Consider the following 25131-nt stretch of genomic DNA (forward strand, 5'->3'; position numbering starts at 1 on the left):
TAGTATTAGGTTCGACGTAGAAATGAGTTCTTCTTAAAATTTATTTAAAAAAATGACGTAGACACTCTTTTAGTGATTTTGGTAGAAACTAACATTAAACCTAACACAAAAACGAAACACCCCTATGGGGTCGACAGAAAGAATCATTCCTTAGAGCATCCTAACATCTTATCCTAAAAAAGCATAGGAACCTAGCATACCCTCAGTACACCCACCTTTTAGAAAATCCACGCACCATTATTCTAACAAAAACCTAGAAATCTCGAAGCAGACAATTTCAACTAAGGCACTGGTTTTTGCGACCCAAACAAAAATTAAACAGTACTATGGGCCATAGAGACCCAATCCATCCAACCCCATAGCAAAAGGGTAATCCAGCCCACTTGAAACCCTAGAACAGTAAGCCCAAAGTTGAGATCCACCAACCAGTTCAATGCCCAAGAGGCCCAACCACTCCAAATGCAGGCCCAAAGAGTAGGCAAGTATCTCTCCAACCAAAATCCACCGTTCGCGCTGCTGTCAATACTCATCGTCGGGGCCACCGCTCCATCATCTTCGTCCTCCAACCCACGAAGTCGGACGAGCATTGTTGTGTCCGCAACAGCTTCCCGACCGGAGACAGATCCCAATCCAGCCCAACCACCGGAACATTGCATCACTCCATTAGAGTCTGCAACTCGATCCCAGCAATCCATCACATCCACTGAACTGAACCGCAATCTTCATCACAAATAGACCCCGAGCAGACGCAAGCTGCCCTCACCTCCGACGACATCGGTGCGATTCGTCCACCAACATCGGCCTAGCAAGCAACACCACCACTTCCCTCAACGTAGCCGTCAAAGAGAATGCCAGTTTGTGGATCCGATTCGACACCGTCAATACTCCGGCCCATCACCGATGCCAATTGGTTGACCGCGATCCAAGATCTAGACTCACTGATCTGCCGTAAACCAATATAGTTTCACTTCCTTGGAGCTCGGCCACATATCAGCCATGACCTAACCAGCACCCCCGGGCAGCCTCATCTAAGGCGGAACCCCAAGCGCCAGATCAAAAGCAGCAAAAAGAAATAGAGAGTTAGCCACAAAAGGCTAGCAATGGCCATGACCATGGCCATTGAGATCTAGAAGGTTTGAGAATTTTGTCGAAGGAGGAGGCCAACGATAAACCCTAGCAGAGCGCTAGGTCAATGAACTACCACTAGAATATTTTAACTACAATTTTAATTAGTTTTACTTATTCGAAAAATCTCAATAAATTTTAGTGTTTTGATCATTTTGAATTAAAATCTCATTGAATTATTCAACATTTACAATTTATAAAAGGAAGTTGATACTACATTCACAAATTTGCAATTGAACTAATGTTACATAATACATAACATTGGATACGGGATGGTCTTGGGTGGTGGTAGCCACGGGCCATGGCTGTAGTGTCCAAAGTGATCGCTCTTTTTTTTTTTCCTTTTTAATCTCTATCCCACATCTTGATTTTTTTTTTTTTTTTGGAATGACCCCACATCTGGATGATAATGAGATTTCCAATAAGCAACAGTCAACAACTCACTAAAAGTACTATCTCATCTAGATTTGAGGAATATTCAAACTTTATCTTATATATAAGAGTAAAATGCTATAAGGAACTTACATGGCTACCCCTAAAAAATGGTTAAAATATTTTATCATAAAAGGAAAACAATTTCTCAAGGTTTAACATAATTATTGAAGAAAATGTATAACATACATTATCTTTCAATTGTTTCCTTCTAATAGATCTTTTTTCATTGAGACTATCAAGACCTTCATTTGTTATTTTCAACATTGAAAACAAAACTTCAAATTTTCTCATTAGAGTTTCCATCACTTTTTATTGAAGTTGATTTACTCTATTGGCCACAACATACAAACCAAATCCCTCCAGTCATTATGGTAGCTAGGTAGCCACCTACTCACCTCCAATAGTGATCCTTCTAGCCAACATAGAACACGACAGTTTGATGATCTCTTTGATCTTACATAAACTATTATCAATAAAATTCATCAAGTCTCAGCCAAGTTCTAATAGATGATGTTGTAATTAATTCAATTATGTCTTGATCATCATATGGTTGGCACGTGGTGAGTTAAGTGTCCATTCAGCCGAATGATGCAAATGATAAAGTAAAAGGTACAAAGATATCAATTATGTCTTTGCACAAGATAGATAGTACATGAGGATTCTAGATGGACCTTAATTGGAGACTATAGCTGAGTTTTCGAGTTGTGTCAAGAGTTGAGTTTGATTGAAGCTACTAGGTTTGCAGTTGCTGCTACTAACTTGAGACAAAGAGAGCGGGATTCACATAATTAAGCTATACTTTATGTTCATATGCAATTCCAAATTCAATTTTTGAATTAGCATTTTCTTGTTGTAAGTTGACCCCAATCATTTGTCGGGAATCATGTTATGGTTTAAATTGCAAAACTCATGAGTAATAACAACATAGTCTTATTGACAAGAATTTGACATTGGTGTCATGCATTATAATTAAGCAAACACATGTTGTTTGAGAAGAACTTATATGCTAAATACATAAAGTTAGACTTCTGTATTGTTCTTGGTTGTTGTTGTCGTGATATACATATGTGACTTACAAAAATAAACCTCAGTGATGTATTGTAATAGAACTTGTCTAATGTGGAGATCTACATGCTATGCAGATTGTACTGTAACGCATGTGTTGTCACGTGATACTTTCATAAAATCAATAGCAACTGACTGCAACAAGTGAGACGCAAAAGGCACACATGTGTGAACCCAACCTATGAATTTTGGGATTTATATGAAGACTCTTTGGCATTGAAGCCACTGCAATGGTGGTTTTAAGAACAAATGATCCATTGGCAGCTGCTTTGTGAAATTAATACCCATATTCACCAGACCCCAAGCATATCTTCCATTCATGCTTCTTGGTTAGTTAATCCATTTAGCTTGATTCAACTGAGGAAGAAAGTTCTAATGTTCTTTCTTCAATTATCCATCTGCTTCCCGCAAGCGTGATAATTCTCAACCACTTATTTGAAAGGAAGAGATTAGAGGCTTGAGAGTTTTGCTGGTCATTAATTGTGCACCATTGATTCAATTACCACTTCCATCACGCATTCCGCAATATTTCTATCACGTTCAATACACGTGACTATCCACTCAATCTACATAGTATGCGAATCTATATATTAAAACTTTCGTTGCTATAAATCAATATTCACAATTGTTGTATCAATGACTCATACATGTAACTATTACATTAAACATTGAAAGTACCAGTGGCGGAGCCAGAAATTGATCTTAAGTGGGACACTCGAAAGGAAAAAACTAAGACTTAAAATATATCAAAATTTTAATAAAAAAAATTAGATTAAAGTTACGAAAGATCAATTTTATTTATTTTTGTACAAAAAAAGATCAATATTCTTTTTAAATTACATATTTTAAAATCATGAAATAATGAAGTTTTTTTTTTCATCAGTACTTGAGAGTAAAATGGAAAATATATTCATAGTTCATCAATCTTCTAGGATTGACTGTTGAGCAATTTGTTATTGAAATTCAGGACGTGACATAGAGTTTACCATGTACTTGAATAGGGAACAGACAAGGATCCCGAACTCTATCAAGTAAATGCAAATTCATTACGAATCTGTTTTGAGCTTGCTATAGTAACGAACTTATAGTACAAAGAATAACTCTGTATCTTCTAGGGCAAAATCATCTTCTAGCCCTCCATTAGCCAATCATGCAATTGTGATACTAATAGAATGTCATTTCCTAGCAAACAGATAGGAGCAACTACTTGTCCACAAGTCGCTTCAAGTTAATCTTCTTCCAAATAATGGCCAACTCTCACAACAATCAGGATCCGAAAACGATTAGTCCTGGACCATATATTGACCTAAATACCTAAGAATGTCCACCTCTTAGGCCTGGCCCACCCTCATTACTAAGTGATAAATTTGGGTGGCAAGGCACCCTCCCTACAGGCTCACTTAGTGACTTCCTAGAGCCAGGCAACCCAAATTCGAGCCCAGACCCAAAAGCCTAAGCCCGAATCCGAGCAAACTGAGCAGAAGCCTTAAGCCTCTTCCGCCACTCCATCACCGCTGCCGACAAACTTTCCAATGGCTGGCCCTTCCAGCATGACATCAATCCGTCAAAACCCGACCAAAACCTGCAACTGGATCTACAACACAAGTAATCATAGCACCACTAGCAAAAAATTGATCCTAAACAGAGATTTAAAACTGACGCTGATTTATACCCGACACTGATCTGCTGCGCCTAAACTTTGACCATGATCTGTTACACCACGTCGAAATTTAACCCCAACACCACCGGCTTCTATTCATATGCTCAGAAACAATCCAGCAAGCCAAGATTTGCCAAATCCAAATCCGAAAACCATAAACCCAACGGCGCAATCCTTGAAAGAAACAGTGAGGAAACAAAGCCCGATGTCAAGTGTCACTAAACAAGACTGAATCCGACAGGAGGACGGCGCTGCCGCTGTGAACTTGAAACCCTAGACATTGCTGTCGAGAAGCCAAGGCTCTGCTCAATGGCTGCTAGGATTTTGTAGGAATGATATTTGATCTATTAAATTAGCTTGTTGAGTAATCGTGTAGACACTGTATTACATAATTGAAAGGATTGATTTCGAGCAAGAGCGTGTCGCTTCTCTGAAGAAACATGGATTGGTTAGGCAGATAGTCATGATGGAAGGCTACGGGCAGGGGCTCGTGGATGAGTTTTGAGTTTTACTAATAAATAAGGGTGTCCAGCTTTATATAGTAAGGCCGAGGCCCCTATACTACAGAAGGCCGTAAGCAGTGGCTCAAGCCACTCAACAATGAATCCAGCAAAATGAATCGAAGACTTTTGAGACATAAAAGGTATTTTAAGACTATTTATTTATGTTTATCAATCTATAATGGCAATAGTGTACCTCTCTAAGGGATGTGAGGAAGCAAGTGTCATTTCAATGAAAAAAAGCATAACAAAACCAAATAGGGGTATAATTTGTAGGGTAGTTCTAGTTGGATCTCTAAATTTAATATTTGGACCTCCAACTTTTTTCAATTATTAATAGACTTTTTCAAGTAATATGAAAAGACAAAGAGAGAAAAATGGGAAGAAAAAAAAAATACTCTTAAGAGCATCTTTAGCAGACTCTCTATTTTAGCTCATTAGCTATTTTGGAGAGCATGTTTAGCTTTTTATCTATTTTAGCAGCTGCACCAGACTCTTAAGTGGCTTTTTATTAATAGTTCGCTCCTAAATATAGAGAGCGAGGTGTGGCTCTCTATAATTTAAAACATACATTTTAAGTAATTTTATGTAATTTATAAATACAATTAAACTATTTAATCTTCATTTAAAAATTAATATAAATTTTAAACTAGCTAAAATAGAGAGAACTGATGCAGACGTTTTTTAAAAGTGGCTAGCCAAAATAATTTTTTATCTACTTTAGCTAAAATTTGACTAAAATATGGCTAGCATTGCTAAAGATGCTCTTTTACCTCCCTAAATATAACATTCAATTAATTTTTTTTTTTATATCTTCCGGAATTTCCTTATATTGCCATATAGTTTTAAAATTTACCTAAAATAATTAAGTAAAAATAATAGTTTCTATATATGACCCATCATTTAATACAAAAATAAATTCAAAATAATCTAATTTAGAATTTCATTAAACTAAATTCATTGAATATTATTATATAGTCATTACTCGATCTTCCAACCCAAAACCCTTGAAATCCTTCTTTTAGAGTGTGTTTGGATGAGGGAAAAAATGATGGAATTTAATTGAAAGTGAGGATTTCATAATTCCTAAAAGCCAATTCCCTCGTTTGGCATTATCAGATTGGAAATTTTAAATTTCTCTTTGGAAAAAAACGAAGGAATTCGTTATTTAAATTTCTTGCTTCAATTTTCACCAAAATAGGTGTCATTTACGAATTTCTTTGCAATATTCAATTTTTATTTCCAAAACAAGACTTTTTTCTATTTTCTATTTTTATTTGTTTTAAACTTTCTTAATTTATTATACATTTCAAATCCTAAATAGATGCAACCAAACAATATAAATTGCAATTAATAGAATTTTAGATTGATGGAGTTAAAGATTCCATCATTTATAAATTCCTACGGATTTTATAATTTTCTCATCCAAACGCACCGTTAGCAATTCAAAAGGATTTCAGCAATATATCAAGATCGAGAACCTTTGATTAATTTTGGTGAATGAGAGACCTACTCATAAGAGAGCAATATCATGTAATTTTGATTCATTTTTCTTCTCATGGTTGAAGATAGAGATAAAAAGTATAATAACAAATTGTTGTATCTCATATTCAATTGTGTTTTGATAAAAATAAGGAAGTATACTTAGTTTTTTAAGTATTCTAAAAAGTAAATTAGAGATGTACTAAGTATGAGAGGTCCAAAAATCTAACAGATGAGGTTTTGTTAAGGGAGTGATAATTGAATAAAATATTTAAAATGAAAATACCTAGCGCTCCGCTAGGGTTGGGAGAGCGCCGCTCCTGACCTCTCTGTACCTTTCTCCATCATCGATGGAGTACCTTTCCGGCACCGATCTCGGCGTCGTTGTCTTGGCGCACGGTTCATACCGTGTCTCCTAATCGGGCGTGGCTCGCATTCTTGCCGGCGACGTCTTCGAGTTCTCCGATTTTGTCTTTTCGTGATGGATCTTGTCTGGGCAGAGAAGAGGTTGCGTCGATTGGCTGGATCGGATTGTCACCGAGAGTTAGTCATCTTCGTCCAAGACGGGCACGACTGAAACTGGATTTGAATGGTGCTGGGTCTGGTCTGGTGGGATTGTGGTTAGGGTTGGTATGGCGATGTCAATAGGGGACAGCTGCTGGCGCTTGGCGCCACCCAGATCTGGGCAGAATGGGTTCGGATTGTTTCCGACGAATGATGGAGGTGCGGCTATTAGAAGGTGATGGCGGCGCAACGTTTAGTCTGTTGACGGTGACGAGGCAGACCGACGTGGAGGGCGGCGTCTGGAGTCAATCAGATGGGGCTGAGATGGTCAGGTTCCGACGAAGGGTGATGGAGCAGCGGTCGGGGCCGAGGTCATAGAGGCGGAGATCTGAGTGGAGCAGCGATTGGGTTTTGGGCTGGACCTGCGCTACATCTGGTGGAGTCGCGTTGGCGGGACCGGATTTTGCTTTCTCCGGCGACGGGTGGTGGTGCAGCTGTCGGGGTCGAGAGCATGGCTGGTGCCCAGAGAGGTGTTGGGTGCCCACTGTAGACCCTTGTGGGTTTGGGCCTCTGCTCTGTTGGATTGCTCAAGTAGGAGTTTGGGCTGGGCCTTCCTTCTTGGGGCTGTGCAGCTGGTGAATAAGCCCGAAGCTGGTTGGGTTCGGATTTGGGATCCGAGAGACTTTTCTTGGGCCCTAAATTTATCTGATTGTTGGAATTGCTTCTTTGGTTACTGAGATAGAAGATTACTCTCTATTCAACGCATTATTTTGCGTGGAGTAGGCAAGGTCGGTCATACTACCGGCAATTATCTTGATAGAAGGTTACCTCTATTCGACGTATTTCTTCGCGTAGAAGTATGGTCGGCCATACTATTGGTACCGTTTTACATAGCCCGGATCATGTCCGGTGCTTCATCAAATGCTTAATTGCATCCCTTCGTACTCTTGCTAGGTTTTATTTCTGATACTATGTTGCATCTAGTATTTCTCTTGCTATTTTATATTTTAATGTAGTTTCTACATCTATCATTTGTAATTTTTATTCTGTTTATTATTAATAAAATTGAGTTGACAGTTTCTCAAAAAAAAAAAAAAAAAAGAGTATGAGAGGTCCATATAAAACCACTCTAATTTGCAAAAACTAAAAACAAAGGTGGCTAAAAAAGTGCCCGATTTCATCTCCCTTTAAAAATTCCCCTTGTTGTAAATGTAAATCAATCAATCGAAAAAAATCATGGTCGCAACTCTCGTGGGGTTTGTTGACCATCGCCACTCATGACTTCCAACCAAAGAGCCCTCACCCACTCGCCCACACAGGCGCGTGGAAGATCCAAAGAAAGAGATGATCAGTAGCACGAGCCGAACTGTCTTGTCATTCGTCATTACTAGGACGACTCATGTTTGGAGTTGGAGTGAGTAGTGAGCAGAAGAAGATAAATGCCACTGTGAGATTAGATACAACCTGCGGGTCCCACCTCCTCTCTCTCTCTCTCTCTCTCTCGCTTTCAAAACCTCCTCCTCCTCCTGAGTTAACATCTCATATCAGCTAATAAGCTTTTACTGGAATTGTACAAGAAGAAGAAGAAGAAGAGACGTTTACCCTTTTGGTGGTTGAAAGCAAAATGCTTGGTGGGTTTTGAGCACAGATTCCCTTTCATGTTGTCCCTGTCAAGGTATATGACTTTCTCACTCTCGAAAGCTCTCAGCTTTTCTTTCTTTTTTTCCTTGAAAACGATCTTCTTCTGTTTTTTTTTGGAGGGGGTCCAAAGGTGGGATATTTACCATTTTCATTTTTTTGTGGTGCCGGTAATCTATTTTTGTTTGAATCAGTCATGGGTGTGCTGGGATGGATTTTGTGTTTTTCTATTTGCAGTTTGTTTTGACTCTTTGATTGTTTCAACTATTTGGACCACTACACGAGTTAAAAAGGTGGGCTTTATGGGTTCCAAGCTTTTAAAATTTGCCAAGTTAGCTGCTTGGTTTTGACTGGAATTTGATCCAATCTTAGATGGGTTTTGCTTGGAACTTGTTATTGGACTCTTGAGAAAGTCTGAATTTGGTCGCATTCAATTTGCATTTGGTTCAAATCTTTGATTAGTTTCTGAATTCAAACTTGAATAGTTTCAAAGGATGACCACCGTTCGATTCCTCCGGCTGCTCCAAGACTATTACTGGTTCTAACCCTCCCACCCCCTCATCAGGTGAACTGTTAGTACCTCAAGTTTTTTTGGTCTAGTATAAGCTGTGCTTCTTTATGAGGTTTTAGCATTAGGTTGTTCATGCAAGTCTTTTAGTTGGAGGCATAGTCTTGAATGGTTTTGAGAGATTATAGTTTGACGCCCCCGTTGTTGAGAGGATAGAGAAATTAGTACTATAGAGGAGGAAATGGAGCAAATGGAGGGAGAGAGCTGGAGGGAATTGGTGAAGAAGATGCTCCCACCGGGTGCTTCTCTCCCTGATGATGCTTCTGATCTTGATTACTCCATTGCTATGGAGTATGAGGGCCCTCCTGTCGGTTATGATGTACCTAGGGTTGAACCTCTTGATGTTAACTCACGTGCAATCCCAACTGCAGAACCGCTATCTGAATCCCAAAGATCGGTTACCAATATGGGTCCACCGGTTATTGAACCAATTCCTCTGCCAATGTCTCGTATTGCTGGTGTCACAAGTTCCCCTACTCAAAGTCCAAGGGTATCAGGAAGCTCAGAATCTGTAGTGTCGGTCTTGCAAAACCCTGACTTTTCTTCAGCATCACCTTCAGCTTCTCCAGGTTCAGTTCATAACCCTCCAAGTGTTCCACCCAAACAAGTTGCCAGTGAAGTGAAGCGAGCTCCAGTGGTCACTTTCAGTACTGTTGATAGGCCTCAGAAGAAAGAGGCTGATGTAGAGAAACCAGTTTTTCCACCTTATGTTGCAGTTTCAAAGGACAAGAAGAAGAAAAAAAGTAGAGTTTGTTACCGGTGCCAAAAAGGAAAGTGGGAAACTAAGGAGTCGTGCCTGGTTTGTGATGCCAAGTATTGCAGCAATTGTGTGCTTCGGGCAATGGGTTCAATGCCTGAAGGGCGTAAGTGTGTGACATGCATTAGTCAGCCAATTGATGAATCAAAGCGGCTGAAATTGGGTAAACAGTCGAGGGTATTGTCCAGATTGCTCAGTCCCTTGGAAGTCAAGCAGATAATGAAAGCAGAGAAAGAATGTGCTGCCAATCAACTACGGCCAGAGCAACTGATAGTAAATGGATTTCCATTAAAACCAGAAGAGATGGCCGAATTACTTGGATGCGCTTTACCTCCGCGGAAGTTGAAGCCTGGTAGATATTGGTATGACAAGGAATCTGGTCTCTGGGGAAAGGTGAGTGCATAATAACAACTCTTTTTCCAACTTCTGGAATAAATAATAATTATACTGTTATGAATCTCCTTGAACATCCCAACTTTTTTTAATTTGGCAGGAGGGAGAAAAACCAGATAGAATCATAAGTTCAAACTTAAATTTTACTGGGAAACTTAGCTCTGAAGCAAGCAACGGAAACACTGAAGTTTATATGAATGGTCGAGAAATTACAAAGCTTGAGTTGAAGGTGCTTAAGGTGAGCACTCTAGCTTTGTTTGATGAACTATTTATTCTTTTTCATGTTATAAGATGTGACCTGTAGGCTTGTGCTATACCACTAGGCACTAGGTTTGAGTGAATAGCCCCTTAGACTATGATTTTGTGAATTTGATGTTCCCTTCTATATGAGTATGCTTGTTCTGTACTAAGAGTATGATTTTGTGATGAACAGAAATGTATTGTAGCTATGTGATATAACTCTTTGCATGGTGTTTTACATTACCCGAATCAGGGTCACTGTTCACATTATATCCATGCCCATTGAAGAGTCCTCAATATGTTTATCAGTTTGTTAATCTTGCTATGAAGGGATGAACATTGTTAAGCTTTAACATGATCAGTGCCTATGTAATATGTCTTTATTGCTTTTGTTGCAATGAATTTGATGTCTCTTCTAATATACTTCTTATACTGTCAGGTGGCAAGTGTGCAATGTCCACGTGACACCCATTTTTGGGTCTATGATGATGGCCGTTATGAGGAAGAAGGTCAGAACAATATCAGGGGAAACATTTGGGAGAAGGTATGTAATGGAAACTCAATTGATTTTTCTGTGTCCCTATATTCGATCATGGATTCTTTAACAGTGTTAATTTGCTTCTTGCTAGACAGGCTACAACTCGGTTTGTCTGTAGCCTGTTCTCTTTGCCCGTGCCACATGGTCAACCTCATGGACCAAGAGATGAGGCTAGCAATTATACCACCATTCCAAATTATTTGGAGCAGAAAAAAATTCAGAAGCTTCTTCTTCTTGGCCTTCCAGGGTCTGGAACAAGCACTATCTTCAAGCAGGTACGGCCTTATCTTATAATTGCTGTCTTGAAAGATTGTTAGTAAGGCTTCTTGTTTCTCTGCCCATTGAAATTTCATATCTTGGGTTTGAAAATAGTGTCTCTGCACAAAACATTGACCAAATACTGGTATTTGTTTATGGTCGATATTGCTGTCTTGAAAGATTGTTAGTAAGGCTTCTTGTTTCTCTGCCCATTGAAATTTCATATCTTGGGTTTGAAAATAGTGTCTCTGCACAAAACATTGACCAAATACTGGTATTTGTTTATGGTCGATGCCTATCGTCTAGGGAGGTCTGCAGTCAGTGCCCCACATTTAGGAAAGAAAATCTGTTTCATTGTGGTTCACTATACTCTGCCCATTTGGTTTTTAGTCGAAACCATAAATTGATCTTTAAATTAACAAGCATTGCTTGACAAATTTTCTTTGTTTCCATTTCTAATGGAATTCCACTGATGTCTCAAGTTTTTCAGTGGTAAGTTAGGTTACTGGTAATGCTCATTATTTTCTTGTGATCACTGGATAGGCAAAATTCTTGTATGGGAACAAATTTACTGCAGAAGAGGTGCAGGATATGAAGTTGATGATCCAAAGTAACATGTACAAATATCTAAGCATTCTGCTAGATGGAAGGGAGCGCTTTGAAGAGGAGGCTTTATCTAGGATGGGCGCACATGGTTCCCATGATCAAAACAAAGCAACAGGTAGTTATATACAAATATGTTTGTTCAATCCTACCTCAAATTTCTACTACTTATTGCTTCAGTCCATAGGAACTATGTATTCCCAAGTTCATAATTGCAAGCCAAGCATTATTGTTTATCTACTTATGCTTTGTACTGTTATGAAAAGTCGAGTAGTAATTTTAACAATGGTAATTTCTACTACGCTTCAATTTATTGGGACTTGCACATGCGTGAATCGTTCTAAGTTTTGAGAAGTTACCAATACCAATGAGAGAAAGTGCAAAGAGCAGCCTGGTTTGTATTGCATCTGTATGCTCGTTGCAAGTGTCATGTCAACAGTGCAGGACATTACTGTATACTTGCGTACTCTCAAACTGCCATAATGAGTTTGATTGTTGTAGAATTTCCACTTGGTCTCTCTTTTAGTTGCTTAAGTTACGGGTTGAAGAATTTAAATTGGTTTCTTGATCCTATACTATTTCATCTTATCATTATTTATAATTCATACCATGTTTGGTTCATTTGAATTTCTTTGAATATATCATAGTCAAAACGCTTTTCAATGGCATCTGTTTCCATTTGATTTGTTTGGTATTCTAAGTGTCTTACATCATGTTTGATGCTGTTGTACTCCCTATAGTCATCAATTGGATAGGATGTAGATAATGTAGCTGTTGTTTCATTATTACTGCCTTTTCTTCTCCAAAAATAGCTCTACCTATGAGTTTATATATGATATTAGCAGTTATTATGATATCAGTATTTCACCCAAACGCATGCGCACCTCAAATCAAATATGTTTATGATACTGAGGTATATGCTAGAGTTATCCACTATCACAAGACAGTTCTGATATATGGCATTACATGGTTAAATACATGTTTACAATATTGTGTTTGATTCTGATTGTGTACTTTTTTCAGGTGGTCAGGTTGATAGTGATGAAACTAGTCAATGTATCTACTCCATCAACCCAAGGTTGAAGCATTTCTCTGATTGGCTTCTGGACATTATTGCTACTGGAGATTTAGATGCTTTTTTCCCTGCTGCAACACGCGAATATGCTCCATTAGTGGAAGAGGTGTGGAAGGATCCTGCTATTCAGGAGACATATAAAAGAAAAGATGAGCTTCATTTCCTCCCAGAGGTTGCCGAATACTTTTTAAGCCAGGTATTTCCATTACATTCATATTCATCTCATTTAATTTGTGTAGTAATACAAACTGCAGTGTTGCATAGATCTTACTGCTGGTATTCTATTAACTTTTTATTGATAAAAACAGAACCATGTTATCTTAATATCTGAGGTAACACAAGTTTGTGTATGTTGTATAAATTTTACTTTTGACATTGTATACATTGAAATTTTATAATTCCTTTTCTTGACTCTGGGTGAGGGGAAGCATGGGCAGTCTGGACCAACACCAGTCCCTCTTGTCAAACCTATTCTTGTGTGAAATGTTGTGCATGCAGTTTTAAACTATGACATAAGAACAAGAAAGTTGAAGTAATTGAAGGGTTGCGAGTCACATCATCACCTAGGAATCTTTGTAGGTCTAAGTGGTGGAAGTTAGAATCAGTATTCTTACCTTGAGTGCTGTGTCAGCATGTTGAAGTTTTATTAACCCTAAAAGAAAAATCTTCAGGTCATAAGTTCTGGCATTATTTATGTATTAGTTTTCACAGTTATCAACATTAACATCAATACAATGAAAAATGTCCCACTTTGAATGAGGCTTAACAATCTGTTATAAATCATGAACATATTCTTCCTTATATCACAAAATAGAACTTTTCTTTTGAAGTATTATGACATTCAGGGGATTGAGGATCTGACCTCTTAGACAAAGATGAGACCACCAAATACCAACTAGTTCATGCGCAGCCACCCTAAAACATTAGTATATTATAAAGGATGTTATTGGTTTTCCAGACAAGAACTTATGGTGCTTTAATGTCATTAAACCTAGTATGTCAAAGAGAACTGATGCATATGATTGTCGGAAGTGAAAGAATTCACCAACATTTTGTCTTTATTGCATGTTTTTTAAAATTCGAGCAGAATGAATGAATGAGGAACATTGAGAGAATTGCTACAATTAAGAATAACAACTAGACGTGTTTAGAATTTTTTTTTTTTTTTTTTTTTTAGCATTTAACTATTTTATGTATTCCCTCTTGCTTTCTTCTCTTAATATGCCATTCATTTTCATTAGAAATTAAAAAATAAAAATAAAAGAATGATAGCTAAAGCCAAAAATCTTGATCATTGAAGTCTGAACCACTAGCAAGTTGGAAACAAGGGAGATATGACGGATATAGGAGATGTTGGAGTTCCATGGGAGTTAGATTTAATTTGAATGCGTCATCTATAGTTGCTGTGGCAGACAATATTTGTGTATGTAGGTTACATTTAAATAACAGGAAGGTTTTTCACTTTCCAAAACAAGAATTTGAATCTGCTGAACTAGTATTGAACATATTTGAGTAGAACTGCAAATGGGATGATGTATATGATGTGAATCTTTGAGATATTATTCTTGGAATTTTTTGGATGTTAATGAAATTACTATTGAAAAAGATGCATTAGTGTCAATTGTTTAAACAATGTGGTCTTATTCTTCCAGGCTGTTGAGGTATCTAGCAATGAGTATGAACCTTCAGAACGAGACATACTATATGCAGAAGGGGTCACTCAAGGAAATGGCTTGGCTTTCATAGAATTCTCTCTTGATGATCGAAGTCCAATGTCTGAAACCTATACAGAAAATCTGGAAGCTCCACCACCGCCGCTAACCAAGTAATGCTATCTTAGTGTTCTGTGTATGATCTTATATGAAGCTTCATATAAAGCTTTCCATTTGAAACTAGGGCCTCTTTTTTACTCCTCCCACCCAACGCGTGTCACTTGAGCTAAGACTCACCTGTATACACATTGTTTTCTTAGTTATTACTCAAACACAGAAGTACAAAAAAAAAAATTCAGGGCAATGACTCCATTACATTATATAAGTCTTTTTTTTCCGTCACCAATAGATGTTTAACATGAAATCCTAGTTTTCTAAACTCCCTGTGTCTAATTTTACAGATACCAACTTATAAGAGTTAATGCCAAGGGGATGAATGAAGGGTGTAAGTGGGTGGAAATGTTTGAAGACGTGCGTGTGGTGGTGTTTTGCGTCGCTCTTAGTGATTATGATCAGATATGGGTTTCCCCAGACAGTAGTGGGAGCGGATCATTGCTTCAAAATAAGATAATACAAAGCAGGGAGCTATTTGAGACTATGGTCAGACACCCTTGCTTTAAAGATACTCCTTTTGTTTTGGTACTAAACAAGTATGATCTCTTTGAGGACAAGGTTAATCAGGTGCCTTTAAGTACTTGTGAATGGTTCTATGATTTTAGTCCAGTGAAGCCTCACCACAGTAACCAGTCACTGGCCCATCAAGCTTACTTCTATGTTGCAATGAAGTTCAAAGACCTTTATACTTCTATCACGGATCGAAAGCTTTTCGTGTGGCAAGCTCGGGCAAGGGACCGTGTTACAGTTGATGAGGGATTCAAGTACATAAGAGAGGTTCTCAAGTGGGATGAGGAGAAGGAGGCGAACTACTATGGCGGACCGGAGGATTCATTTTATAGTACAGATATGAGCTCCTCGCCTTATGTCAGGCAGGAGTGATGTCAGAAAGATCATATTTGTATTTGTTTTACAATTAAATTTTAGAGTGGGTCTACAGATGGAAATAAGATTGTGTATTTTACTTCTGTAAACATTTACATTGATATATTGAAAGGGGCTTTTAAGTTGGTTCCACTTCCACATTGTGCATGCAATGGGGTTTCTACTTTCTAGGTCTTATAAATCTCAGTGAGTGCTTCTGTAGCTTTTCTTGAACATTTTTTTTGGGAGAAATGACAATTTTCTGTCCTACCCCACCTATCTATCTCATGAAGTCGGTGAAATTTGTACTTGTGACCTCTTTTGGTGTCTGTTATTCTAACCAACATGCCACAACTCTTTGCTAGCATTCTTGAAATTAAAATATGCCTTGAAAGGATGAAAGAGTTATGCCCATGACTAGTCTAACCATATGCTATTTTGAAATCAATTTATAAGCTTTCATCTTATTCAAAACCATTTGAAGCGCTGACCACTACAATTTTTTGTTTGAGCAATATTTGAGTTATTTGGTGGATGTTTATGTCATCCTATTAGTTGTAAATGCATATATGCTACTGTGAATAGTTCACTAAGCCAGAAAATGCTTCTTTTTTTTTGGTCAGTCGCCAGAAAAGGCTTCACACGCTTCACATGTTGGTGGGTAGTTGAGAATTATGGTTTTCAGACTACTGAGTGTTTATGCAGATTGGTGCCCTAGGAATTAATCACTCTCTCTCTACACTCTTGTTGGCTTGAAAGTATAAATTCTAAGCATCATATATAGATCGATCAATAAACGAAAAATGGTGAAAAGAATAAAATTTCATCAATCATGTGACAGATGGTTCAACTGTTTAACAATCCAATCAATTCCTTTACTTATCTTAGTGAGTACATTTTCCCTGTTAAAGGCTGCAACTTTGGCTCTTCTTGCTTTGCAGCTTCCTTTGGTGTACCATTGGCATGACTGGTAGCTTGTGATGAACTATATCCTCTAGAAGGTTGTGCATTATTGTTGGTGGCGGTGACAAATGAAGAAGCAATAGCTGCTGCTGGCTCATACTGCAAAGGCTTGCCATCCAACCGCCTCCCAGCTCCGGTAAAAGCGCTGAATTTAGGTTCCACAACTTGATCATCAGCTGATGCCACCTTGTTTATCGGAACAGATGCTGCATCAACAGGCTTTTCGGGTTCCTTAGCGTCAGGAGACGGTGCAAAGTCAACCTCACAGTCTCTGTCTGTAATGCCTATGGCATTAGAAGGCTTTGTTTCAATGACATCCATAGTACTTGTTTTCATATGGTAGCAAAAGAGTGTCCCCAGTTGTTAAACATGAAAAGCTCTTTAGTGCTATCTCCAACATAGCTTTTGGGTTGGGAATGTCTAAGAAGTCCTTTGTATGGGGCTGCAGCTTAACATGAGTGCCTTTCGGAAGACTCTTATTTTGCAGCAGCACAAGGTCTCCCTCTTGCAAGTTCATATTCTGCATCATCCAATTAGGCATGTAAATGAAGCCCTCTTCTGCAGTGAACTCCCAAACCCCGCAATGAGAGACACGAGATTTCTCAGTCTCATTCTTGTCAGCATCAAAATAATATGGTCCTAGCTCAAACAACATTGGAGAAGCCATCTGTAGAGATGAAAGGACGTCGAGGGCTGAGGGAGGCATTATGATTTTACCACCACTCTCAATGTGTGCATGCTTTTCAGTCGAAGATGCAGGATAACATCAATACCTCTGCCAGAATGATGGCGTCTCATCGGAGACATAACTCTGCTCCGAGTGTGGATGTATCTCATCATTCCAACCATCACTCATGTCGAAGTCCGTAGAGTAATATGTACTCTGCTCGAAATCATCATCACCTGGGTATTCATTCAATAACAAATCAATATCCATGGTAAGTATATAAGAACCGAGTCGCACTCAAAGATTAGATCGATGATATCTCCCTGATAACTTGCCCTAACCCAAGACGTCTAGCTAGAACGATGAAAGTAGAATTAAGAATCAAAAATGTTGCGCTTCAGTTGCTATTTGTAATGGTGCTTGGCTACAAGTAATCCTTCTCCCACTTGGGAACTACCTTGCATTGAGAAACTTTAGGCACAAGGAAATCCTTTTCATACAATAATTGGAAACCCCAACATGTAAGCGAAAAGATATGGGCTAAACTCTAACCAAAACTCCTTTATGAATGAAGAGTATAGAACATGCACCTTTTGAAACTAGCTAGAGCATTGTGAGCATTGCATCCATGTTTCTGAGCTCTGACAGTGGTGTCATCGCTGTGGTATTATTGGATAGATTAGATGTCCTTCACTTCTACAACTTAGTGGAGTAACAGGTTTGTATATCCAATTAGCAAAACTTTGGTGATTGCAGGTCCATGAGTGAAGTTCTACAATATATCAAATATATCAATACATCAAGCAGAATTAGTTTAGTAAAGGCGTAGACTAGTTTGATCTTCTGTTCCAAACTAGTCTAGCAAAGCATGGAGTCAGTCTACATCTCAACTGAAAATAATAATAATAATTAAAAAAAACAACAACAACAACAACAACAATAACCTAACTAATAAGTCAACCTGTTGAAGTGGTCTTCCCTCCAACACACTCTCATTTCTAGGGCTGTAAATAACAAGCTCAAGTTCAAGCTCAGCTGTAAGAGCAAAAAGCCAAGCTTGGCCTGAGCTCATAAACAACTCGTGCGCAACTCTGTTTTTATTACGAGACTATTCGACCTAGACTTGAGCACGGCTCGCATGTTCGTATTTTTGCATTGGGTGAAGGATGTCATGAGTATTGGAATCATTTCCCTTATTCTCTAAACCCTAAATCCCAAGTGAGTTGATTGGAATCATTTCTCTTACTACCTTTACTCATTTACCGTCAGTAAAACGTCGGGAAAAGAAGAAAACCATGGAGCTGAAACAAATTGATAGAGTTCAACAGGTTATCCTTTATTAATGGCCAGAAACTTAGCCTAGAAGACCAATTTTCTCAATTTTCAAGATTGTTTATTACAGTTTCGCATGTATGAGGATCAGAGGATGTGCTTTAGAGTATAGAATAAGGCGATCCATCAGCTAGCAGCTGCATTTTTCATTGATGGACAACGTGGCAGCAATCTCAAATTGCTGCCTCATTACCACTTGCATAATCAAGAAAACCATTCACCCAATTGTTGACTGATTGTACATTAGTGATAAACAATAACAAATGCACTTTCTAAGTGGAGGAGGATCACACATAAAGGTATCTAAAGAAAACTGCCGAACATACAGTTTCATAGCCATGCTAAAGGGTAAACAGCCGTCTTTCAATTTGAACACACATTACGGTATCTGAGAAAATTTCCGAACATAAAGTTTCATAGCCATGCTAAAGGGTAAACAGCCGTCTTTCAATTTGATCACCATGTCTCTAGGCATGCTACTGTAGAATGGAATTAGTCCCAAGTGAAGTACATGAGGAAATGATTTCAAGAAAAAGCAACATACAAAAGTAGGTCTAGGTGCTCAAGCAAATGAGACTAATGTTTCCTCTGGCTGCCTTGCAAACTTTGACCCCCCACTTTTTCGCTAAGGAAATGTTACACTAGGCAGAAAACATAGAAAGAGACATCACTCACGATGCAACCAAATCAGGTGTTTCGGCCTCGATAGATAACAAAGCAGTATGCACTTTATCCAACCAACCGTCCAGCCGATCACGCACAGATTTGATCTGTGGAATTCCCAAAACTCTTGGTTGCACCCAAGAAACATGGACCGTCCCCTCAACTTGATCAATTATTCCCTCAATCAGATGAACCTGCAGTAAACATGTCCTCTAATTATTCCACACACCCTATTAAATGAAATTTCTAACTAAAACACAATAAAATCCGGTATAATCTGTCCAAAAAGACGTCATTTGTTTCAGCAATATGAGATCCAGATACGAGTTAAGAAAGAAATGACTAAAGTGTGATACACAAGCAAAGGCAAAAGAATCCACGTTATGGTTATTGACATGAGACAAATGCAAATCCTAAGGAATACCTCCTAAATTGAAAAGAAAATGAATTCAAAATGACCAGAAACACTTTGAGCTACGAAATCTAATATAAACTTGTTTTTGATGATCATCCTTTTCCTACAAAAAGGTCAAGACTTGTAAAGATGGTCATGTTTCGTGTTAAGAGTGTTCAGGTCTTTGGCAGTTCACCAAGACCTGACATTGGTCACACATAAACAGTGACCATAATTACATAAAAGATTTTACCTCAGGTAAGAGATGGTTACGCAAAAAGTGATGTATGCTAAACTACCTTCGGACCAACCCCACGTGTAAGGAATCAGCGACTCCAAGTAACGGGTTTCTTATAAAGTCAGGAATCCACTTGCACATTAAGTCTTTCTCCACATTCTTATAGATGAAATCTAATATGCAACATATACACTACTAAAACATAGAGCTGCTATCTTATTTGGCACACAAACCCACGCAATCATGTTTCCATGTGATGGCCTATTGTCTCTACCCAACCATAGTTGTCAGTTGTGTAATTGGGTATTGTTCTTTCAAGTTAGGGAACTCAATTTCCAAAGACTTGGTCAAGGGAACTTAATTTCACAAATATATATAAATGTAAAGGACTATGTACAATAATATCTCACCTATATACTACAGAAAAAAAATATATATAATTATTTTTAGTCATTTCCATGTCATGTTCTCATCCTAAAATTTAGAAGATTGGAAATTAAACTAGTGTCAAGGCTCCTTAAGAATTAGGATATAGCCAGTCCTAGTAAGGAAACTCGCAACCAAGATATAAGCATATAAGGTGTGCATGCCCCTAATTATCATGTCTCACATATGCTGAAGTGACTGACTGAATCATGATATTCCCCAGTTAAAACTCTGTCTCCCACTACATTAGCTTTGTTTTAAATGTGTAATGAAAACTATGGCATAAAACTCTTCATATGCATATTGGGGAGTGTGTGTGTGTGTGTGTGCACGTGTGAGCATTGTCGCCAAGTCTGACTAGGCAGAGGCCGTAGGACTCAAGTTTCCCTTCAAAGTGGGACTATTTTAATAAACGAATCAAAAATGAAATGAGTGCACTGTCCAAGTTTCAAGTATACAGGGACTCACAGAAAGGCTCTTCACAAGAAGATGCTCTACATCCTCAATCGAAAGTTTTGTACGCTCTGCAATGATGCTTAAAGGTATAGTTCGATCTTCAGATGGCCGGCTGCAAGGAAGCACATACCAGTTTAGTTTTATAGTAATGCAGAACACAGAAAAATCCTTTCCATCTTTTCTGTAGATTACAAGAAAAAAGACAATCTAGAGAGTACTAACCTGAAGATAATTTCCATCAAGCACAAAATGTTAATCTTTTCCAAAAGCTTCTTCTCGTTCTCAACTAATGCCGGTTGAGCACTCAGAGCAGCATTGTGCACACGGCATAACTCTTGATAACATCCTAAATCACCAGAGTTGAATGCTTGAAGAATATAGTAAAGCCACTCTACCTTTGTCCCTAGAAGACTCTTAATCTGCAGAGTTGTTCAAAAACAAAAACAAAAAAATTATTAAATAAAAGAAAATAGAACACTATATAGAAGCATAAAATCCCTGGTTTGCAACAGTTATGTATCCATGTTATATGCACGTATCATCATGGGTTCACGTACAGTTAATTTGGATAAGCCCCACCGCTTCATAACTGTCTATAGTAATTCACATTCAACAGTAAATCTTTCAGACAAGGTTTTTTCCTCTCTTTTTTTTCTTTTTTTTTTTAGAAAAGAAAGCAGAAGGTACTAAACATGCAGTGTAAATGAAATTATCATTGACATCGTGCCTCACACTCTATCCATGCTAGGTTGAAAACGCATCTCTTAATTTCCAATAGAGTTCGAATATGATGCCATGGTATTAGGTGCAAAAATTTGCAAGTACAATAATGAAACCACCTTCATCTTTACAGGGAACTCTTAAAAGTAATGGAAATTTAAACCATAAGAAGCAAGATAATATGAAAGAAAAAACAATCGGAAAATTTATTCTTACAATAGGATGGGCAAGTAGCTCTCCAAAGTTGTAGATGTTATCTCCCAGGAGCGCAGAAAGGGACAAATCAAATGCTAAATCCTATAACACCAAGAAAATGAAAGGTTAGAAATTCACAGCATGGAGATACAGAAGCAAAGTGTGTAACACTCAGCAGTTAACTTAAGTGAACCATACAAGGATTAAGTTTTACCAATCAGCGAATCTGGACGCTAATTAAAATCATACAAATACACATAAACCACATAAGGGATGCAAAGCAATCTTGAAAGAAATCTTTAATTGACATTTGATTGAAGATGGTCCACATTCCAGACTACAACTCCAACTCTACAAATGTTTCATTTACCAAAGTGACTGGATTTTCTCAACTAGCTTCTAGACTTTAAACAAATGATAATATATACATATATATAGGCATCCTCTTCTCTTTCTTCAACCTAAACTACAATGAGTAAAATTCATATTCCAAGACTTAAAGAGTTCAAATCCATGGGCTAAACATCATTTCACATTTTAACCCTTCGCATCTCAATTCACCAACTCAAACTCTCAAAGTATTCATATTCCAAGACTTCAGGATTTAAATCCATAGGTTGGCATCTCACTTCACATTTTAGACCTTAGCATCTCACTTCACCAACTCAAACTCTCAAAGTATGGTTACCATCTTAGTGTATCTTTTTCATAGTGACCTTAGCATTAATATTTCAGTATTACAAATAAATCAGGTAGGTAAACAAAATGATCTTAGCTGTCATATATTCTATAGGACAATCATGTTTTCAAACATCTTTGAAGACTTGGGCATGCAGTACCTTTAATCTATAATACTCAAACATAAAACCAGATTAATGCAAGTTAAGAGCTAGTGATTTACCCAAACTAAGCACAAGGAGTTTCCATGAGTCTAAAAGATTAAGTAAACAGGAAAATTTAGACAAAACAACGTATTTGAGAAAACTGAAGATACTTAGATTTAAGAAACCATTTCATCTAGGTGTCAACAAAAGATTAGAAGCTTCCCAATAACATACCACCAACATAGTAACAGAATGTAACACCTAGGAAAACTGACGAAGAACATGGTTCATCTCCAAGAATATAAAACCTTACCAGCTTAAATGAATCTGAGAGAGACTCCACTGATGTGTATGCTAGATAAAGAAGAGCGCTTTTGTAGAACTCAGCAAATTCCTGGCGGAACTTATAGTATTGAGATGAAACCCAATAATAACTGGCATAAACAGATGGATCAATATCAGTCATACTGTCCAGTGTGCTCTTTCCATCTTCTAGAAGCTTTTTGCACTCCTTCTGGTCTTGTTGCTCAAGTTTGAATATTGCTATTTGCATTTTGATGTAAAGGATTGGCTCCTCTATCCGTTGCTCTCTAGTGGCCTGAAGCTTCTCAATCACCCCTTCAAGGTAACTGATAGCAGCTTCTTTCTCTGGATACTGACGAGAAACAATAACTGCAAAGTGTGCAAGCTTCAGAAGGTTGATTTTAGTCTCGAAGTCTGTGATGAAATTGTGATATAACTGTATCAGAGCATCGCCAGCCTGATATAATGATAAGAAAACAAGTCAGATACAGAAGAAAAATCTCCAGAACATAAAATTATTAAATTGCCAATTGCCAACTGGAAAGTCTTCCGCGTCAAGACGAGCAGAACTCAGAGACCCATGAATGTGCACACATGTCAATAGCAACAAAACCTTCCCTACCCTTTCAGTATCAAGCAATCATATATAACCTGATGCGCTCAAGAATTCAAAAATGTAAAATGCTTGGCAAGTGTGAGTAAATGACAAGAAAGAAGAAGATAAACCCTGCAATAATTGGCTTCATAGTTCTGATCAAAGTTACAGTTTCATCAAGTAACAAATAAAATGCAAACCTATTTCATTTAGACTTGCACATGTTTATAACTCAATGCAGTTCTGATTAGGCAAGTGTAACAATTAAACTCCTTATTACACACCCAGAACCTATTGCCATATGGTAATGTGGAAGACAAAAGGTATAAATGCAATCAATCCTACCTAAGAAAGCATTCCTAACAGTGGCCAGGATAGAGTAGCCTACCTAGTTTCACTCATTTGCCCAACTACGATCAAAGATTCCTGAAACTAATCTCCATTATTGGATTGGAGACACTTTCTGTCACATTTTTTTTTAACACTGGTGCAGTATCACATGCCAGACTCCTTCCAAAGTTACACCGACAACCGCACCGCACGAGCACCAAACAATCTTACTTCTAATACCTCCAAACCAACTAGTTTCCTCCTTGGATTATGAAAGTAAACCTAGGATCCAAAAAATTGAAGGCTCCAAACAGAAAGAACTGTAGAACACATCAAATTCCCGAATTCCCAGTTCATTGTGCTCCATTCATTCAAATTTCCCAAAAGAACCACAAACTTCCAGTAGGGTTTCACTTAACGGACGCCAAATCCAAAGCTTCCATACCTCGCAATTCCGGCAACACCAAAGTCGATCTAAACCCGAAGCAGAAAACAAAACTAATTCCAACAAAAACCCATCTCACCATCCAAACACAAAAAAACCCTAATTCAGCTCTAAAACCCCCCACACACATCAAGCGGCAACCCTATTCAATTTCCGAAACCCTAACCCGCCCCAAACTGCCTGCACACTCAAGCAACATAAAAAAAAAAAAAAAAAAAAAAAAACTACAATTGAGCTGGAGAAACAGACCTGAAACACGGCGAGAGCAACAAACTGCTCCAGCTTGAGAGTGAGCTGGTGCCATAGCTTCTTCTGGTACAGATCTGCCAGCGAATTGTACCATTCGGCGAGCTCCGGGTGCGCGTTGCGCGAAGATTCTAGGTATTGCAGGGCGGCCATGGCTGAATCAGAGAGAGAGAGTTCGCTGGTGGTAGGCCTTGTTTGGCTTTTCTATTTATACTGCGCTCCGATTAACTTATTAACTTGTTCGGAAAGAAAAGAATTCTGGAAAATCTTAATTTGGGCTTTTTTATTGACTTACTATCACAGACGGCATAACAGATCGGGTCGGGTCGAGATAGGTTTTGTAAAATTGAGTTAGTGGATGGGAATAGACATAACGATCGAATTATAACATAAGTGTTTTTAGAGTTGGACTAATCTGACATTATGGAGATCAAAATTATATATGTAATGATTTAGTCCTCTTACACGGGGCTTAATGAACTATTACTGAAACAGTGTAATATATCGACCGTTATAGATACATAGATAAATACATGCTATCAAAGATAGAATGAACATAAAAGAAAAATGAAAAGAGGTTGCGCCTTAACTCTTCCATTTTCATTTCTATTGAAATTACAACATTTTCTAACTTCGTTGTTTGCCTACCTCCTTATCATTTTGAATTTAGTTACTTTTCTTTTTTGAGTATTTTGAGTATTTTGACTATATTGCATTGGTCGGTCTGAATAGTTAATAAACATCAATTTCATAATTTAAGCTTTCAATTTTGAATTGAACTACCAATATTTTCAATATATAAT

At 37.9% G+C, this 25131-nt stretch overlaps 2 protein-coding genes and 1 pseudogene across 5 annotated transcripts; 1 reads left to right on the forward strand and 2 right to left on the reverse strand.

Annotated features, from left to right (window-relative positions):
* The first annotated feature begins 8183 nt into the window (after positions 1 to 8183).
* On the forward strand, positions 8184 to 15690 carry LOC112176333 (extra-large guanine nucleotide-binding protein 3). Of its 4 annotated transcripts, XM_024314203.2 has the most exons (10): positions 8184 to 8446; positions 8895 to 8974; positions 9349 to 10127; positions 10228 to 10365; positions 10807 to 10911; positions 11001 to 11180; positions 11707 to 11884; positions 12790 to 13037; positions 14494 to 14666; positions 14955 to 15690. In XM_024314203.2, exons 3-10 carry the CDS (start codon positions 9384 to 9386, stop codon positions 15547 to 15549), a joined length of 2361 nt encoding a protein of 786 aa, XP_024169971.1. In that variant the 5' UTR covers positions 8184 to 8446; positions 8895 to 8974; positions 9349 to 9383; the 3' UTR covers positions 15550 to 15690. The 4 variants fall into 4 exon arrangements, with proteins under 4 accessions (XP_024169971.1, XP_024169972.1, XP_024169969.1 ...); XM_024314204.2 differs by lacking the exon at positions 8895 to 8974; XM_024314201.2 differs by having other exon boundaries at positions 8895 to 10127; positions 14955 to 15549.
* A 127-nt stretch (positions 15691 to 15817) lies between these two features.
* Positions 15818 to 18641, reverse strand: LOC112177020 (annotated as a pseudogene).
* Positions 18642 to 18835: 194 nt separating this feature from the next.
* Positions 18836 to 24553, reverse strand: LOC112177019 (26S proteasome non-ATPase regulatory subunit 13 homolog B). Its single transcript, XM_024315181.2, has 6 exons — positions 24332 to 24553; positions 22723 to 23169; positions 21607 to 21687; positions 20893 to 21089; positions 20683 to 20782; positions 18836 to 19350 (listed from the first exon to the last, which is right to left on the reverse strand). Exons 1-6 carry the CDS (start codon positions 24479 to 24481, stop codon positions 19165 to 19167), a joined length of 1161 nt encoding a protein of 386 aa, XP_024170949.1. The 5' UTR covers positions 24482 to 24553; the 3' UTR covers positions 18836 to 19164.
* Positions 24554 to 25131: the final 578 nt, after the last annotated feature.

Source organism: Rosa chinensis, chromosome 7 (genome assembly GCF_002994745.2).
Source record: "Rosa chinensis cultivar Old Blush chromosome 7, RchiOBHm-V2, whole genome shotgun sequence".
In the NCBI taxonomy this organism is placed as follows: domain Eukaryota; kingdom Viridiplantae; phylum Streptophyta; class Magnoliopsida; order Rosales; family Rosaceae; genus Rosa; species Rosa chinensis.

Coding starts and splice junctions, on each gene's coding strand:
- LOC112176333 (XM_024314201.2), top strand. CDS start 9,159: ATGGAGCAAATGGAGGGAGAGAGCTGGAGGGAATTGGTGAAGAAGATG. Junction 10,128..10,227: donor AATCTGGTCTCTGGGGAAAG/GTGAGTGCATAA, acceptor TTAATTTGGCAG/GAGGGAGAAAAACCAGATAG. Junction 10,366..10,806: donor TTGAGTTGAAGGTGCTTAAG/GTGAGCACTCTA, acceptor TTATACTGTCAG/GTGGCAAGTGTGCAATGTCC.
- LOC112177019 (XM_024315181.2), bottom strand. CDS start 24,481: ATGGCCGCCCTGCAATACCTAGAATCTTCGCGCAACGCGCACCCGGAG. Junction 21,090..21,606: donor AGCTACTTGCCCATCCTATT/GTAAGAATAAAT, acceptor ACAACTCTGCAG/ATTAAGAGTCTTCTAGGGAC. Junction 19,351..20,682: donor TTCTTGTGAAGAGCCTTTCT/GTGAGTCCCTGT, acceptor TGTTTACTGCAG/GTTCATCTGATTGAGGGAAT.